This window comes from Nematostella vectensis, chromosome 1, assembly GCF_932526225.1.
Source record: "Nematostella vectensis chromosome 1, jaNemVect1.1, whole genome shotgun sequence".
Classification (NCBI taxonomy): Eukaryota; Metazoa; Cnidaria; class Anthozoa; order Actiniaria; family Edwardsiidae; genus Nematostella; species Nematostella vectensis.
In genome coordinates this window covers 16,829,237-16,846,676 of record NC_064034.1, presented here as the reverse complement: position 1 = coordinate 16,846,676, position 17,440 = coordinate 16,829,237, and the positions used below count along the sequence as shown (strand labels likewise).

Genomic DNA, 17,440 nt, shown 5'->3' with positions numbered 1-17,440 from the left:
AATTGTTTTTATTGTCATTTTGGTAATCAGTACGATTGACTGAACTTAATGAATTATTTTAATTATCACCATGATAATTAGTACTGTAAAGTTATCACTGTGATTGAACGCAGTGAATCGTTGAAATTATCATTTACAACTGTGATGGTCGGTAGCGTAAATAAATAAATAAATAAATAAATAAATAAATAAATAAATAAATGAATGAATGAATGAATGAATGAATGAATGAATGAATGAATGAATGAATGAATGAATGAATGAATAGATTCATGGGCCTTTTTGTAACCGAGTCGTGTTCCTTTTTGTAACTTTGTTCCTTTTTGTAACCAAGGTTTGGTTACGAAAGGGAACAGTGCTCCTTTTTGTAACATAGGCCAAGTTACAAAAAGGAGCATATGTTCCTTTTTGTAACCATGTGCTCCCTTTTGTAACATTTGTGATCCTTTTTGTAACCTAAGCCAAGTTACAAAAAGGAGCACATGTTCCCTTTCGTAACTTTGGGTGTTCCTTTTGGTAACCTTAGAAAATAGGGCTAAATTCAGAAACTGAATTCTACAGTAAATATCCAAACCCTATTTAAACGACAAATAAAACATTTTATTCTTATCTCCTACATTGTATAAGTACATATTAGTGTAACAATAAGTTGTAGAATAAGATTGATAATGTCGGTGCTCCATCATTGATATCATCAATAATACGCATGCGTAGTAACGCTCTTCATCAATAATACGCAGCCAGTGACATCCTTGCTTCTATTTAATTCGCTGAATTTGTTTTTATTTAATGATATACACCGATACACATTTTTGTCGATTCATGAGCGTTTTAAACACTAAAATATTAAGGTTTACATCCCACATTGAGGGGAGCATGTAATTAAACAAGCAAGGCTCAATCGATAACGTCTTCCTCTCATTTTGAAGTCCAGACGACGTTTAAAGGTAAGTACCGCGTTTGCTTTCTTTACGGTGCCCCAACACCATGCGGATGAAATGCTCTGGATATTTGTATGGGAGCCCCCCATAGCTCACTAGAATATCCAGTAACACATGTGAGGGGCAATAGGGCGATTTAGGCCCTAAAAAGGGACGCCTGTTGCGCAGGTTATGATTACTATGTTCTGTTTCTATCATAAGATGGCTAGCTGTGACCCAGTCAAAATGGAGAAATCATATAAAAGACAGAAACATCGCTGTCCAGTGCCTGCCTGTCAGAAAGAAGTGATTCACCTCCCTCGCCATTTGATAACAGTGCACAAATGGAGCCGCGAAAAGGCATTAGAGGCACTGTCTGTGTTCGACCTTAGGGCAAAAAGAACGAAGTCAGAGGCTGTCCCAGAGCAAAGAGCCAAGCGGACTTACAAACGTCGGGTTTGTTCGTTCCCAGGGTGCAACCTGATCGTGCGAAGGTTGCACAACCACCTGAATGCAAAACATAAGTTAAGTCGACACGACGAGAGATACAAACAGCTATTGAAAGAATCGCGATGGGAAGAGATAGGCGAAGATTTCCAGGAAGAGTGTGTAGTAGAGATCTCCTCTGACACCGAGTCCGAGCCCGAGCAAGAGCCCGATCCCCAGAGCCAGAGCCAAAGCAAGGGTAAGGGCCAAAGCCAAAGCAAGAGCAGTCAATCCAGTACAATGTCATCTAATGAAGAAGAAATGTGCCTCCAGGAAATCCATAGAAAATCCGAAAAAGCAAAAGCTATAATGAGAGGAGGTCAAGTAGATCAACACAAATACAGCTCAAGTGATGACGATAGTGATGAAGTTATCCCTTCGTCGCCGATTGGAAAGAAGAGGAGCATCTTTCTTAAGCGCGCGCTAGCCGATATTCACACCGACACTCCAAAGGTTGTCAAGAAGAGAACAACTGGGGGATTGGCAGGAGAACAATCTTCACCGACACTATGGAAAGCAACTGCAGCAGGCAATAGCAAGGAAAAGGATGACTTATCAACGTCGAGCCCAGCAGAGGAGATAGAAGACAAAGACTACGAGCCAGATGGCGAAGATGAGGATGAAAACGAAGATAATGAAGGTTGTGGTAATGATGATGAGGATAATGATATCGATGTTACCGATGAAGAAGATGAATTGATGATGAAGGCAGAAACGCTGATGAAAGATGATGAAGGCAGAAACGATGACACAGATAAGATATTGGACGCATTTTTACAATGGCTTCAAGGTATCGATGGAGGTAGAAGAGAGTTGCGTACCGCTAAGCAATATGTTGCACAGGTTCACGCAATCATCAAGGATGTAGATCCAGATGAGCTGCGCATCGACAGCATCCTGAATAAGAAGCATCTTCGAGACAAATGGTTACAGAAATTGGAACGTAACAGGAAGCCAGGGACCTGCAAGGCATATTTAGGTTCATTATCAAGATTTCTCCGTTTCCTTGTTGTGGAAAAGTTAGAAGACCTAAAGCTAACAGAAGAGCATGTGACGAAGGTCAGAGTGCAAGTCCAAGAGTGGTCGGCTTCCTTTAAGAAGCCGTTCAAAGAAAGAAGATGGGAGAAGCATCAAGAAGACCTAGAGAAACTCATAACCCCGGAGGACGTCCAGAAGTTTTCTAAGTCGGCTCCAGTAAGAGCGGCAATCTCGACACTGGGAAGATACATGGAAAAGGAAGGGTCCCCGGGTCAGACAGACTTTTGTACTGTCAGAGACCATCTCATCACTCGCCTATGCATCGAGAATGCATGTAGAGCTGGCCCGCTCGCAAATATGACTTTGCGGGATCTAGATAGAGCCACGAAAGATGGCGATGAAATGATTGTCACCATTTTGAAGCACAAGACATCTGCCTCGGCAGGCCCAGCCCATGTAGTGCTAAGTCCCACAGTCTTCACCTGGCTAAAGGCGTATGTAAAATACATGAGAAACAAGGTCAGCGGAGCAGGAACAGATCCCGATGAGAAGGTTTTCATCAGCTTCACAGCGAGTGAGATGACATCATCCATGATATCTGCTCAACTTAATTCGTTTTGGCAAAAGGCTGTCGAGAAGATTAGAGTAAATGCAGCTTCATTCCGTAAAGCAGCTGTTTCCGTGGTCCACGAAGAGCACCAACATCTGAGGAAGGACCTAGCCGACCTCATGGGACACAATCAAAAGACCGCCGAAAAATTCTATCTCGTTAGGCAGAAGTCTAAGTCGGCTGCAAAAACCTCTCTGGCGCTCAGAAATATCATGTATGCGGAAGGGGCATCACATGTAGAAGCAAGTGAAGCCCTGCCTGTGAAGAATGGGGAAGCAGAAAAGTCTGGTCGTCACCACTGGACAGAGAAAGAAGAGGAGGCTATCCAAATGGCATTTAAGGATGCCATTGAAGAATGCAAGCTTCGGTTAGATGCCGTGAAGCAGGAAATACCCAAGCAACCCCTTCTGGCGCATATCGACGCCTTGAAGGTTTACGATAAAGTAAGGAGCTTGATGAGGAAAGAAAATACACAAGCGAGCCCTTGCCTCCCCACAGAGAAAATGTCCCAACAAGAGAAGATGGAAAGAATGTTGGGCCGGGAAGATGCTGAAGAATCATGCCTCAAGAGTAAGGGGTCTCAAGTATTTACAGATTTGCAGTCTAATCTCTGTCTGCGACTGTTTCATGATCTCCTACACAACAATAACAGGATCGAGAGAAAAGCCTTGATGGAACGAGTCATGAGAGATGACGAGGCCAAGAAAGAGTTGTCTGCGTTTACTCCACAACAACTTGCTGACAAGGTGCGTGCAGAGCGCAACAAAGCTAAGAAGTCAAAGTAGTAGAAACAATCTAATGACCACTCCAGGCATTTTCAGCCGTTTTCAGCCATTTTCGCGTTTGTAGTAAGTTCAGTTGTTAAAAATGTTTGCGCAAGAGGATCCGAAGGATTCACTAAAATTGTTGTTAATGACTTGTTTGTTCATACGGAACACAGAGACATTATTATATTTAAATGTATATAAAGGGGCGTTATTATACTTAAATGTATACACAGATACGTTATTATACTTAAATTTATACACAGAGACGTTATTATACTTAAATGTATACACAGAGATGTTATTATACTTAAATGTATACAAAGAGGCGTTATTATACTTAAATGTATACACAGAGACGTTATGAGCAGCAACCGCAAGCGACATTATTAATAAAGCTGCCCTGTAAGGCTGTAATATGTTTCTATGAGTACACCCATCTCTGAGCACTTTCAATCCATGTGTAGTTTGAGGAAAGACGAATAGCAGATTATGATTCCTTTAAGGCCAGTTTGAGTTATCCGCTTTCCTAGAGGCTGCTAAAAATTGCAAAAGTCAAGGAAATAGCGAAAACCTTATAAATTTTGATACAGCACACGAATGATGCATTTTACCCAGTCTCCAAGAATCGTCATATCTCAGTCATTTTAATTCAAAGAGCTATTAAACTCAGGAAAAGCAAATACGAATAGCATCTGATGATTCTTGTTAGGCTTGCTTGTGTTATACGTCTTTCAAGAGGCTGCAAAGAAGCTGCAAATATCGAAGCAATATAGCGGAGAATTCAAAATGTGCCTATTATCCTTGGAGATTTGACCAAAAAACTGAAACACAGAAAATGAAAATAGTAACAACTACTCTCTGAATCGAATGGTTGTCTATCCCTGCTTCAGTTTTTAGTTGTTTTACCATGATTTTAAACATAAATAAACCTAATTTTTCTGATAATTGTTACACTAAAAGAGACATGATTTTCGCGGTCGTTCCTTTTCGTAACCTGACATATATTTCAATAAAATATTATTGTGATCTCACATATATATTTCTTTGCTATGAACAAACCTATAAAACATTATCAAACCTAGAATTGCATAGAAATAAAAATCTTTTTAAATAAAATACTTTTTATCCTGCACTGGTTATAGCACCCCAAAATGTTCCTTTTTGTAACATTTAAGCATTTTCAGCGGGTCCAGGAAAAAAATCAAAAAAGCAATTTCTTCTAAGTTCTTGCTTTACTTCTTGGATATGTTCCCCGCCAATATTTGATCTCTTTTATACATGCATAAGCAAAACGATCCACCGCTTCATTGGGTATTTGTTTCAAATCTCTCGGGCCGGATAGAAACTGCCAAAATTTGAGTATTTTTGGATTCGCCTCTGAGGACAATTTCGCTCGAGTTTTCTTTATAAATCATTTATATTTAGGTGAAATGTAACCAAATTTTGAGAGAATCTTACTTAACTATCCTTCTATGCGTACAACGAGTTGAGGGGCCTCAAGCGGAAGAATTCGATCGATTTTACGCTTTTTTGTGAGGTGACTTTAACTGCGTTAAATTTGAATCTTATGATTGGCACGGGTCCCCATAAAGTCCATTGGTCTGAGCACGGTCTTGAAGCCTCGAAAATTCTACGCAAATCAAAGCAGGTTAGGAAGCTAGGAGGGGTATGCTAAAGTCCAGATAGATGATATATCCCGACGATACAGCGTGATTTCGGTTTTTCTGTATTTTTGTTGGCTGAAACCTAAAGGGTGTTCCTTTTTGTAACATTTTGCTCTTTAACTTTAAATATCATCGCCAATTTTTAAGTTGGGTTTATTTAGTTTTCACCATCCAATATCTGCTTAAAAATCTTCCTATAGATATATTCGCTATGATTTAATGATGTTCCTGATTGAAAAGGGGTCAAGTTGAAAAAATGTTACGTAAGGGAACCACGATGAATCTGTGAATGAATGAATGAATGAATAGATTCATGGGCCTTTTTGTAACCGAGTCGTGTTCCTTTTTGTAACTTTGTTCCTTTTTGTAACCAAGGTTTGGTTACGAAAGGGAACAGTGCTCCTTTTTGTAACATAGGCCAAGTTACAAAAAGGAGCATATGTTTCTTTTTGTAACCATGTGCTCCCTTTTGTAACATTTGTGATCCTTTTTGTAACCTAAGCCAAGTTACAAAAAGGAGCACATGTTCCCTTTCGTAACTTTGGGTGTTCCTTTTGGTAACCTTAGAAAATAGGGCTAAATTCAGAAACTGAATTCTACAGTAAATATCCAAACCCTATTTAAACGACAAATAAAACATTTTATTCTTATCTCCTACATTGTATAAGTACATATTAGTGTAACAATAAGTTGTAGAATAAGATTGATAATGTCGGTGCTCCATCATTGATATCATCAATAATACGCATGCGTAGTAACGCTCTTCATCAATAATACGCAGCCAGTGACATCCTTGCTTCTATTTAATTCGCTGAATTTGTTTTTATTTAATGATATACACCGATACACATTTTTGTCGATTCATGAGCGTTTTAAACACTAAAATATTAAGGTTTACATCCCAATTGAGGGGAGCATGTAATTAAACAAGCAAGGCTCAATCGATAACGTCTTCCTCTCATTTTGAAGTCCAGACGACGTTTAAAGGTAAGCACCGCGTTTGCTTTCTTTATGGTGCCCCAACACCATGCGGATGAAATGCTCTGGATATTTGTATGGGAGCCCCCCATAGCTCACTAGAATATCCAGTAACACATGTGAGGGGCAATAGGGCGATTTAGGCCCTAAAAAGGGACGCCTGTTGCGCAGGTTATGATTACTATGTTCTGTTTCTATCATAAGATGGCTAGCTGTGACCCAGTCAAAATGGAGAAATCATATAAAAGACAGAAACATCGCTGTCCAGTGCCTGCCTGTCAGAAAGAAGTGATTCACCTCCCTCGCCATTTGATAACAGTGCACAAATGGAGCCGCGAAAAGGCATTAGAGGCACTGTCTGTGTTCGACCTTGGGGCAAAAAGAACGAAGTCAGAGGCTGTCCCAGAGCAAAGAGCCAAGCGGACTTACAAACGTCGGGTTTGTTCGTTCCCAGGGTGCAACCTGATCGTGCGAAGGTTGCACAACCACCTGAATGCAAAACATAAGTTAAGTCGACACGACGAGAGATACAAACAGCTATTGAAAGAATCGCGATGGGAAGAGATAGGCGAAGATTTCCAGGAAGAGTGTGTAGTAGAGATCTCCTCTGACACCGAGTCCGAGCCCGAGCAAGAGCCCGATCCCCAAAGCCAGAGCCAAAGCAAGGGTAAGGGCCAAAGCCAAAGCAAGAGCAGTCAATCCAGTACAATGTCATCTAATGAAGAAGAAATGTGCCTCCAGGAAATCCATAGAAAATCCGAAAAAGCAAAAGCTATAATGAGAGGAGGTCAAGTAGATCAACACAAATACAGCTCAAGTGATGACGATAGTGATGAAGTTATCCCTTCGTCGCCGATTGGAAAGAAGAGGAGCATCTTTCTTAAGCGCGCGCTAGCCGATATTCACACCGACACTCCAAAGGTTATCAAGAAGAGAACAACTGGGGGATTGGCAGGAGAACAATCTTCACCGACACTATGGAAAGCAACTGCAGCAGGCAATAGCAAGGAAAAGGATGACTTATCAACGTCGAGCCCAGCAGAGGAGATAGAAGACAAAGACTACGAGCCAGATGGCGAAGATGAGGATGAAAACGAAGATAATGAAGGTTGTGGTAATGATGATGAGGATAATGATATCAATGTTACCGATGAAGAAGATGAATTGATGATGAAGGCAGAAACGCTGATGAAAGATGATGAAGGCAGAAACGATGACACAGATAAGATATTGGACGCATTTTTACAATGGCTTCAAGGTATCGATGGAGGTAGAAGAGAGTTGCGTACCGCTAAGCAATATGTTGCACAGGTTCACGCAATCATCAAGGATGTAGATCCAGATGAGCTGCGCATCGACAGCATCCTGAATAAGAAGCATCTTCGAGACAAATGGTTACAGAAATTGGAACGTAACAGGAAGCCAGGGACCTGCAAGGCATATTTAGGTTCATTATCAAGATTTCTCCGTTTCCTTGTTGTGGAAAAGTTAGAAGACCTAAAGCTAACAGAAGAGCATGTGAGGAAGGTCAGAGTGCAAGTCCAAGAGTGGTCGGCTTCCTTTAAGAAGCCGTTCAAAGAAAGAAGATGGGAGAAGCATCAAGAAGACCTAGAGAAACTCATAACCCCGGAGGACGTCCAGAAGTTTTCTAAGTCGGCTCCAGTAAGAGCGGCAATCTCGACACTGGGAAGATACATGGAAAAGGAAGGGTCCCCGGGTCAGACAGACTTTTGTACTGTCAGAGACCATCTCATCACTCGCCTATGCATCGAGAATGCATGTAGAGCTGGCCCGCTCGCAAATATGACTTTGCGGGATCTAGATAGAGCCACGAAAGATGGCGATGAAATGATTGTCACCATTTTGAAGCACAAGACATCTGCCTCGGCAGGCCCAGCCCATGTAGTGCTAAGTCCCACAGTCTTCACCTGGCTAAAGGCGTATGTAAAATACATGAGAAACAAGGTCAGCGGAGCAGGAACAGATCCCGATGAGAAGGTTTTCATCAGCTTCACAGCGAGTGAGATGACATCATCCATGATATCTGCTCAACTTAATTCGTTTTGGCAAAAGGCTGTCGAGAAGATTAGAGTAAATGCAGCTTCATTCCGTAAAGCAGCTGTTTCCGTGGTCCACGAAGAGCACCAACATCTGAGGAAGGACCTAGCCGACCTCATGGGACACAATCAAAAGACCGCCGAAAAATTCTATCTCGTTAGGCAGAAGTCTAAGTCGGCTGCAAAAACCTCTCTGGCGCTTAGAAATATCATGTATGCGGAAGGGGCATCACATGTAGAAGCAAGTGAAGCCCTGCCTGTGAAGAATGGGGAAGCAGAAAAGTCTGGTCGTCACCACTGGACAGAGAAAGAAGAGGAGGCTATCCAAATGGCATTTAAGGATGCCATTGAAGAATGCAAGCTTCGGTTAGATGCCGTGAAGCAAGAAATACCCAAGCAACCCCTTCTGGCGCATATCGACGCCTTGAAGGTTTACGATAACGTAAGGAGCTTGATGAGGAAAGAAAATACACAAGCGAGCCCTTGCCTCCCCACAGAGAAAATGTCCCAACAAGAGAAGATGGAAAGAATGTTGGGTCGGGAAGATGCTGAAGAATCATGCCTCAAGAGTAAGGGGTCTCAAGTATTTACAGATTTGCAGTCTAATCTCTGTCTGCGACTGTTTCATGATCTCCTACACAACAATAACAGGATCGAGAGAAAAGCCTTGATGGAACGAGTCATGAGAGATGACGAGGCCAAGAAAGAGTTGTCTGCGTTTACTCCACAACAACTTGCTGACAAGGTGCGTGCAGAGCGCAACAAAGCTAAGAAGTCAAAGTAGTAGAAACAATCTAATGACCACTCCAGGCATTTTCAGCCGTTTTCAGCCATTTTCGCGTTTGTAGTAAGTTCAGTTGTTAAAAATGTTTGCGCAAGAGGATTCGAAGGATTCACTAAAATTGTTGTTAATGACTTGTTTGTTCATACGGAACACAGAGACATTATTATATTTAAATGTATATAAAGGGGCGTTATTATACTTAAATGTATACACAGATACGTTATTATACTTAAATTTATACACAGAGACGTTATTATACTTAAATGTATACACAGAGATGTTATTATACTTAAATGTATACAAAGAGGCGTTATTATACTTAAATGCATACACAGAGACGTTATCATACTTAAATGTATACACAGAGACGTTATGAGCAGCAACCGCAAGCGACATTATTAATAAAGCTGCCCTGTAAGGCTGTAATATGTTTCTATGAGTACACCCATCTCTGAGCACTTTCAATCCATGTGTAGTTTGAGGAAAGACGAATAGCAGATTATGATTCCTTTAAGGCCAGTTTGAGTTATCCGCTTTCCTAGAGGCTGCTAAAAATTGCAAAAGTCAAGGAAATAGCGAAAACCTTATTTTGATACAGCACACGAATGATGCATTTTACCCAGTCTCCAAGAATCGTCATATCTCAGTCATTTTAATTCAAAGAGCTATTAAACTCAGGAAAAGCAAATACGAATAGCATCTGATGATTCTTGTTAGGCTTGCTTGTGTTATACGTCTTTCAAGAGGCTGCAAAGAAGCTGCAAATATCGAAGCAATATAGCGGAGAATTCAAAATGTGCCTATTATCCTTTGGAGATTTGACCAAAAAACTGAAACACAGAAAATGAAAATAGTAACAACTACTCTCTGAATCGAATGGTTGTCTATCCCTGCTTCAGTTTTTAGTTGTTTTACCATGATTTTAAACATAAATAAACCTAATTTTTCTGATAATTGTTACACTAAAAGAGACATGATTTTCGCGGTCGTTCCTTTTCGTAACCTGACATATATTTCAATAAAATATTATTGTGATCTCACATATATATTTCTTTGCTATGAACAAACCTATAAAACATTATCAAACCTAGAATTGCATAGAAATAAAAATCTTTTTAAATAAAATACTTTTTATCCTGCACTGGTTATAGCACCCCAAAATGTTCCTTTTTGTAACATTTAAGCATTTTCAGCGGGTCCAGGAAAAAAATCAAAAAAGCAATTTCTTCTAAGTTCTTGCTTTACTTCTTGGATATGTTCCCCGCCAATATTTGATCTCTTTTATACATGCATAAGCAAAACGATCCACCGCTTCATTGGGTATTTGTTTCAAATCTCTCGGGCCGGATAGAAACTGCCAAAATTTGAGTATTTTTGGATTCGCCTCTGAGGACAATTTCGCTCGAGTTTTCTTTATAAAGCATTTATATTTAGGTGAAATGTAACCAAATTTTGAGAGAATCTTACTTAACTATCCTTCTATGCGTACAACGAGTTGAGGGGCCTCAAGCGGAAGAATTCGATCGATTTTACGCTTTTTTGTGAGGTGACTTTAACTGCGTTAAATTTGAATCTTATGATTGGCACGGGTCCCCATAAAGTCCATTGGTCTGAGCACGGTCTTGAAGCCTCGAAAATTCTACGCAAATCAAAGCAGGTTAGGAAGCTAGGAGGGGTATGCTAAAGTCCAGATAGATGATATATCCCGACGATACAGCGTGATTTCGGTTTTTCTGTATTTTTGTTGGCTGAAACCTAAAGGGTGTTCCTTTTTGTAACATTTTGCTCTTTAACTTTAAATATCATCGCCAATTTTTAAGTTGGGTTTATTTAGTTTTCACCATCCAATATCTGCTTAAAAATCTTCCTATAGATATATTCGCTATGATTTAATGATGTTCCTGATTGAAAAGGGGTCAAGTTGAAAAAATGTTACGTAAGGGAACCACGATGAATCTGTGAATGAAATGAATGAATGAATGAATGAATGAATGAATGAATGAATGAATGAATGAATAAATAAATAAATAAATAAATAAATAAATAATATGAGTGATAAATCAATAAAATGAATGATAAATATAAATAAAAAGATTAGGTGCCGGTAATAATATCCAAGTGCCCTGTCTGATTTCAGTTCAGCGTTTCAGATGCTCAGTGATAGAAGGCAGGCGGACATTTTCCATTCCACACTTCTTGGCTAAAGCGCGCACTCGACAACGGGACTGGCTGGCGGCGTCCTTGGCGGCGCATTCTCCCGCTCTGCGGTACACATACGCGTCGAGCCTCGCGACCGGCTGCAACTTGAGTGCCCTCGCAGTCTCTCGTTTGGCCAGAAGACGCTCAGGCTCCTCTATCGATTGTCTCCTTTTCAATAGGCTCTCCTCCTGGCTTATCAGAGTACCTAAATTCTCCGAAGGGCTTGGCTCTTGACTCACTTGTGGTGACGGGCTTAATTCACCTCGAGGAGTGCTGTGAACGTCGTCGCGAGCGATCTGGTAGGACGGGTCGTCGTTTCTTATTGGTTCTTCACGGTTCCTGCTGCCACTGGCGTTGCTTGTTCTTTGTGCCGAGGCTCGAGAAACTGTGCCCGGACTGATCTCCCCTTTTCGCTTACCCTTTATGCCTTTCAGCTTACTTTTCTGTCGCTTGGCACTAGCTGGCCCGCCTCTGTCGTTCAATAAACCGGCGCCTCTCTGGCTTACATTTCTCCTCGGAGGAATGGGAGGGAGCGTAACAGTATTGCGTCTAAAATGGCCCGCCTCTATTTCGGCTATTCCCACTTCTCGGTGACCGCTTTGTCGAGTTCTTGAAAGGCATTGAGACGCAGTAGTGCTAGCCTGCTTGCAGGCAGTACTCGGTGTTATCATCGCGGAAAACCCTCTCCGTTCGATGATCGGGCTTGCGGCTTAGAATACAATATGGCGCCCGATCATCGAACGGAGAGGGTTTTCCGCGATGATAACACCGAGTACCGCCTGCAAGCAGGCTACAGTGAAATCGATTCAACAATAGATGACGAATGCGCGGAGCATGTACCGCTGACTGTTCGGAGTATATACTGACCTGGCCTGTAATGAAGGTGAGTGCGTCCCAGGGAATGTTCTCGTCCACAAGGAACATCTTGAGGTTTTCCAGTGCGCACATGCGGTCCGAGTCGTTGAACTCGTATTTGATGTTCCACCCGAGGGGACCAAACTTCTTACGCTCCTGAATGATGGCATGGAAGAAACATATGCCGAACACCAATTTGCGCCAACTCACGCCGAGAACTGCAAATACAAAGCATGCAGTGGCGGTCATTAACTGTTAAACTTTACTGCACTTTCGGGAGCCCAGGGCGTCGGGGTCAGCGAAACGCAGCGAGAGGAGGGGGGGGGGGGGGAGGGGAGGAACGCTCTCGCTTATAGCATGAAGTTCAGCGAGTATGAGGTAGAAGGTGAAGGCCCGAATTTAAAGCCAATATCAAATGTTTGGGGGACATACAGTGGAGATTACATGAAGAGGAGTGGCGAGGCACACAATTCTGACGCCTAAAACTGGAGACAAAGACAAGGAGGATAGTATTCAACAGCAGCAACAACACCGAAAAAAACAATTTCTTTAAGTAATAAAAACATAAGAAGTGTCATATCGAAAAAGCAACAAAATAAAAAAAGAAACGAAAACATTTAAGCAATTTTATAAACATTTTTATGATGTTGCCGTATAGTGATAGTATCACATGGATTTAGAAAGACATTTGCGCGGCATTCACCGTGACTCTCGAAAGGGTCGGCCATGAGCTCGCCAAACGCCCGCTTAGTGTTTGCCCTGAGACCCTTGGGCGGCTCATTCGTTACTTTGACGCTGTTCTGAAGCACGGTGACAGGGAATGCCTTGGTCGGCATGGAACTAAGAAATAACCGGAAGTCCTCGTGTACTTCTGCCTCGTTATTCGTCAAGTCCTTGATCGTCGTCTCCATCGCTAACATCCAGGATGCGGCAAGATGGCAATTCTATCAACAGCAACAAATAAATATATGACATATGTTTTTTTAAAATCAGGCATCACTTTTTCACATATGCCATGTGACCCGCCGAGGTTGAACAATCTTAATGTTTAGTAAATTTAAAAGGGAAAGACATAGGGGATTTATTGCTCTGGGGCAGGTTCCTAGAAAGCTGATCAGCTTTAATAAATACGGTTATTTGAACATTTGTGAGGAACACGGTCAAACATTTTAAAGAAACGAAAACTAATTCATATTGCAGCAAAAGTAGAAAAGCAAAATTACAAACATTCTATTACCAATAGTCATAACAACAAGAAAAACAAAATAAGAAGAACGTTGGCAATAACAAAAACAATATTAAACAATCAAGGAAAATTACCTGCAGGAAGACCCAGTCACCGTTCTTAGATGCATTCGCTATTAGTTTTTCCGCAACTGGACCCTGGCCTTGACCCAGTGAAATAGCTTGTATTCTGCATGATAATAAAACCGTTTTAACACACCACAAAAATATAACAATAAGGCCCTAAGCTTTCGGTCGGTAGTTGTACCTTTCGGTGTAGTTCATATCCCTTGCAAAGCGAAGGAAGGCGTTCATGGGGTCGGAGCCCGTAGAGAGAATGAAAATCAGTGGGATCATGTTAGAGACATTCTCGAACAGCACGGGAAGGTCAATAGATGGGCTCTCTACGAACGTCTTGCCGAGGTTTTCGCACACAAAGTCCACGGCTGCAAAGACCACCTGTCGAACAAGGCGAGAGAATAAGGAGTGTGTTAAGGTGCTGGGCCATGCGCAAACAAGGGGAGGACAAGGAGTTAGTTAAGGTGCTGGGCGAGGCGCAAATAAAAGAGGATAAGGATCAAGCTAAGGTGCTTGGCCAGGCGCAAACAAGGAGAGGGGATAGGGTTTAAGCACGTAGAGAAGTCTTATCAGGTATCTTATCTTCTATCAGTGTAAACATGACTAGAAAGAATATACGTGAAGGGGACATGATATGATTAAATATGAAAGCAGCCATCACAAAAAAAGTATATTCAGGGAAATAAAACGCGAATTGTAGAGAGAAAATTTAAGACTGCAATTGCAAAAGTGAAGGTAAACTTAATGTCCGTGGGCATGTAAACTTAATGAAACTTTATGCAAATGAGTATGTGGCGAACTATTTCAATTCTATTTGCCAGAGTACAAATGTAGCAGCACCACTTTTGTTTTGCCCAAAATGCCATGAGTTTTAAAAATAGCGAATTGAATTCACGTACTTTCTCTTCCTTGAAGGCCTTGATAAATATTAGTCTCTCGAAGCTAGTGAGCCTGTCCTGCCAGCTCCTCGGCTTCTCCGCCTGATCATCGTCACCAACTTCACTCTGCTCTTCCTTGTTCTCCTCTTGGTACTCCAGAATCGCTTCGTTCGGGCAGATCTGAAGTTACAGATTACCATTATTATAACGAGCGACTCACGTCGTGATGGCAATGGCTTGTTGCAGTCGAAGTTTTGAGAAACGTTCATACGATCTCGCCGGTAAAACGAGACATCTTAAGTACATCAAAGGCGTCACAAACAAACACAGTGTTAAACAGTTAACATTGAAAAGCGTATTAGGACTTGGTAACAGCTAATTTAAAGGTAAAAAAAATGCTTTGTTTAACATTTTATGAATAGAGTATGGCATCTACCTGAAGATTTCCCATGGATATTGTTATTGGAGCTTTGACAAAGTCTTCTTTGAAGCCTTTGAAGGAATGAAGAACGTCCTACAATAAAACGAATAATAAAACAAATTAGTGACAACTATTTTTCTACATTACCAAGATATTTGAAGAAAATTGGGAGAAACAAGCATAGCTAAAATGAGTTAGAAAGCTTATTTCATTCTTACAAACTTGGATACAGTAGTTACATATCAAATCACCTCAAGATCACAGCACGTATTCCACATGAAATCTGTCAACCACGGAACATCTGGCTTGGCAGGTCGCTCCTGAATTAACAAACAAGCAAACAGAGTTAATAAAGCAGCGTTAATCATATGGAAAGGGAATTTCCAGATTGAGTACCGTATACATATATACAGAGAGAATGGGAAAAAGTCCTTCTTTCACTGATAATTCTTTGCTCCAACCCCTACTCCACTTAAAAAGCATTGAAAACATATGAATGAATATGAGTAAATTTTGCGTCTCTTGTACTTTAATCCAATGGCTCACAGCATCTTTGTTTCGTTAGAATAACGACGGTGTTGCTTAGTAAGGTATCCAGCATTACTTTAAGTAAAATGTACACATATGCGCCTGTAGTGTGGGGAATGCTGGTTGCCACCCTGCGATTGTGAAAATGGTTCACTGTCTGACCTTATCGAGACCGCCCGTGCCTCGGAGGAAGAAGTTCCATTCTTCGTCTGTGATAATTTCCTGTTGCCTCATGATATCCCCGCACAGCATGAACGAGAATACAAGTTTGTCTTTCTCGAACAAGCCCCTGCAAGATAACGGGTCAATTAGAACAGTGAACCGCAACAAAGAGGAAAACTAGGCCTGTCTCCGAGAAGTTTTCTGGAAAAGCCCACGAAACCGTGATAAGAGCTTCCAATCATTGGATGCAGATTTTTAAGAGTACCTTGCAACGTTGACGTAGACAGACTCTGTGCAGTTGTTGAGCAAAATTTCCAATCTTCTGTCCAAGTCATCTGTCTTTTCACTACTCTCAATGCACGCGTTGAACAACTGTTAAAGAATAGAATTATCAGTTGTGTCAAGAAACAGGCGAAGCTACAAGTATGGGCTGTCTGAGGGTTGAATGTCTCAATCAGGTGGGGCTTAAAGATGGCTAATCACGTCGCCATTTTATGTTCCCGCTAAATGTAAGCAAGTAACCAAAATATTCTCAATCAAATATCGTCAATAACGTCAGACCTCGGATTTACCATTCGTAAATTGTTATTTTGAAGTTTCCTTGCGAATAAACTGTTGTATGTTTAATAATAAACAATTAATAAGGAGTGTTTGGTCGACAATCCTTAACACACATAAACTCAAGTTTAATCAGCTTTGGATACTTTCTGAGGTGTACTCTGTTGACGTAAATGCTTTTGAGTACTGGTGCTTGGAGGTGTATGAGAGGAGAGGGGAACGTTTAACTCACCTGCTTAAAGTACTTGAGTGAGTACTGGTACATAGGATCCACCTCTGCCAGGCTTGCCACCACGAAGTACATGACGGACCCGCGGGTCGCCACGGGACGGTACTTTTCACGCGCGATGGTGATCTTCTCCTCAGTTCTCTCAGCTTCTTTAAGTCGAGTGCTAATCACGCCAGATGTCACCTAGTCAAAACAATAACGGATTCGACTTGGTTTGGACTCCGCATCGCCAGTGTCTGTTGTAGATCTGTAGATCTGTTGTATTTCTGGTATGTGCATAAAACCTCCTTAAGGGTAGCGTGCCTAGCAAGCCCAAAGGGTTGGGAAAGAAGAAACGGTTGGGCAAGGCACGTGCGCTAGGGAGAGGGAAGCATTCGCTCCATCCTTCTCTCATGGCGGGCGGGATCCATCCATCATTTTTCCAAGCCCTTTGCGCTTGCTACGCAGGCTACCTTAAGGGGGTCACTATCACTATCACTATCACTAAGTTAGCGGAGATTACTGGGGATGGATATTTGAATATAATAGTTAAGCCGATCAATAAACCAGAAGATATAACAGAACACGTGACGACGTTAGTTTTATTGTAAAGTGTGGTGAAATTTTTAGGGAATTAAAGTAAATAAGGGAACAAGTGCATTTATGCTTTCTTGTTGCCTGGGTCAGGTTAAATTACATAGAGCATATCTCAACATTGACTCATTCAGATTGCAATCTAACGTTCTGTAGCTTACTGGTGCAGAGATCGATCAGACTGCCCTACTCGTTACGAGTTGGTCTTACCTTGGACTCGTTTAACGTGTTAATAAGGACCTCGTCATCTAGGATGTTACCCTCCGAGTGGAACAGAAGCTTCAGGATGCGGTCTTCGATCGCCTTGAGCTGATTCTTGTCCGAGTTGATTCGTACAATCAGCTGATTTCTCTGATCTTCAAGATCGGGTCTTTCCAGCCGGACAACGTCACTACGAAAAAAAAAAAAAACCTGGTAATGGACGTTTTGGTAGTTGTCCCAGCGACATTAACTGATTATCCTTAATCAAAAATCGTAGGTTTGACCATAAA

The 17,440-nt window shown here is 41.5% G+C and overlaps 2 protein-coding genes across 5 annotated transcripts in view; one reads left to right on the top strand and one right to left on the bottom strand.

Annotated features, from left to right (window-relative positions):
- Nucleotides 1-17,440, bottom strand: part of LOC5502739 (dynein axonemal heavy chain 6) — a 65,211-nt gene that overhangs the window by 7,967 nt on the left and 39,804 nt on the right. For all 4 annotated transcript variants that reach the window (XM_048731876.1, XM_048731842.1, XM_048731899.1 and 1 more), the window contains 11 exons: nucleotides 17,160-17,340; nucleotides 16,380-16,559; nucleotides 15,855-15,961; nucleotides 15,590-15,716; nucleotides 15,151-15,219; nucleotides 14,915-14,992; nucleotides 14,500-14,658; nucleotides 13,791-13,981; nucleotides 13,619-13,712; nucleotides 13,002-13,242; nucleotides 12,311-12,516 (listed from right to left, as the gene is read on the bottom strand). In XM_048731876.1, coding sequence (XP_048587833.1) covers nucleotides 12,311-12,516; nucleotides 13,002-13,242; nucleotides 13,619-13,712; nucleotides 13,791-13,981; nucleotides 14,500-14,658; nucleotides 14,915-14,992; nucleotides 15,151-15,219; nucleotides 15,590-15,716; nucleotides 15,855-15,961; nucleotides 16,380-16,559; nucleotides 17,160-17,340 — 1,633 coding nt within the window. The remainder of the gene's footprint in view (nucleotides 1-12,310; nucleotides 12,517-13,001; nucleotides 13,243-13,618; nucleotides 13,713-13,790; nucleotides 13,982-14,499; nucleotides 14,659-14,914; nucleotides 14,993-15,150; nucleotides 15,220-15,589; nucleotides 15,717-15,854; nucleotides 15,962-16,379; nucleotides 16,560-17,159; nucleotides 17,341-17,440) is intronic.
- LOC125570596 lies at nucleotides 207-4,575 on the top strand. Its single transcript, XM_048731903.1, has one exon. The coding sequence runs from the start codon at nucleotides 1,113-1,115 to the stop codon at nucleotides 3,777-3,779; it is 2,667 nt and encodes an 888-aa protein (XP_048587860.1). The 5' UTR covers nucleotides 207-1,112; the 3' UTR covers nucleotides 3,780-4,575.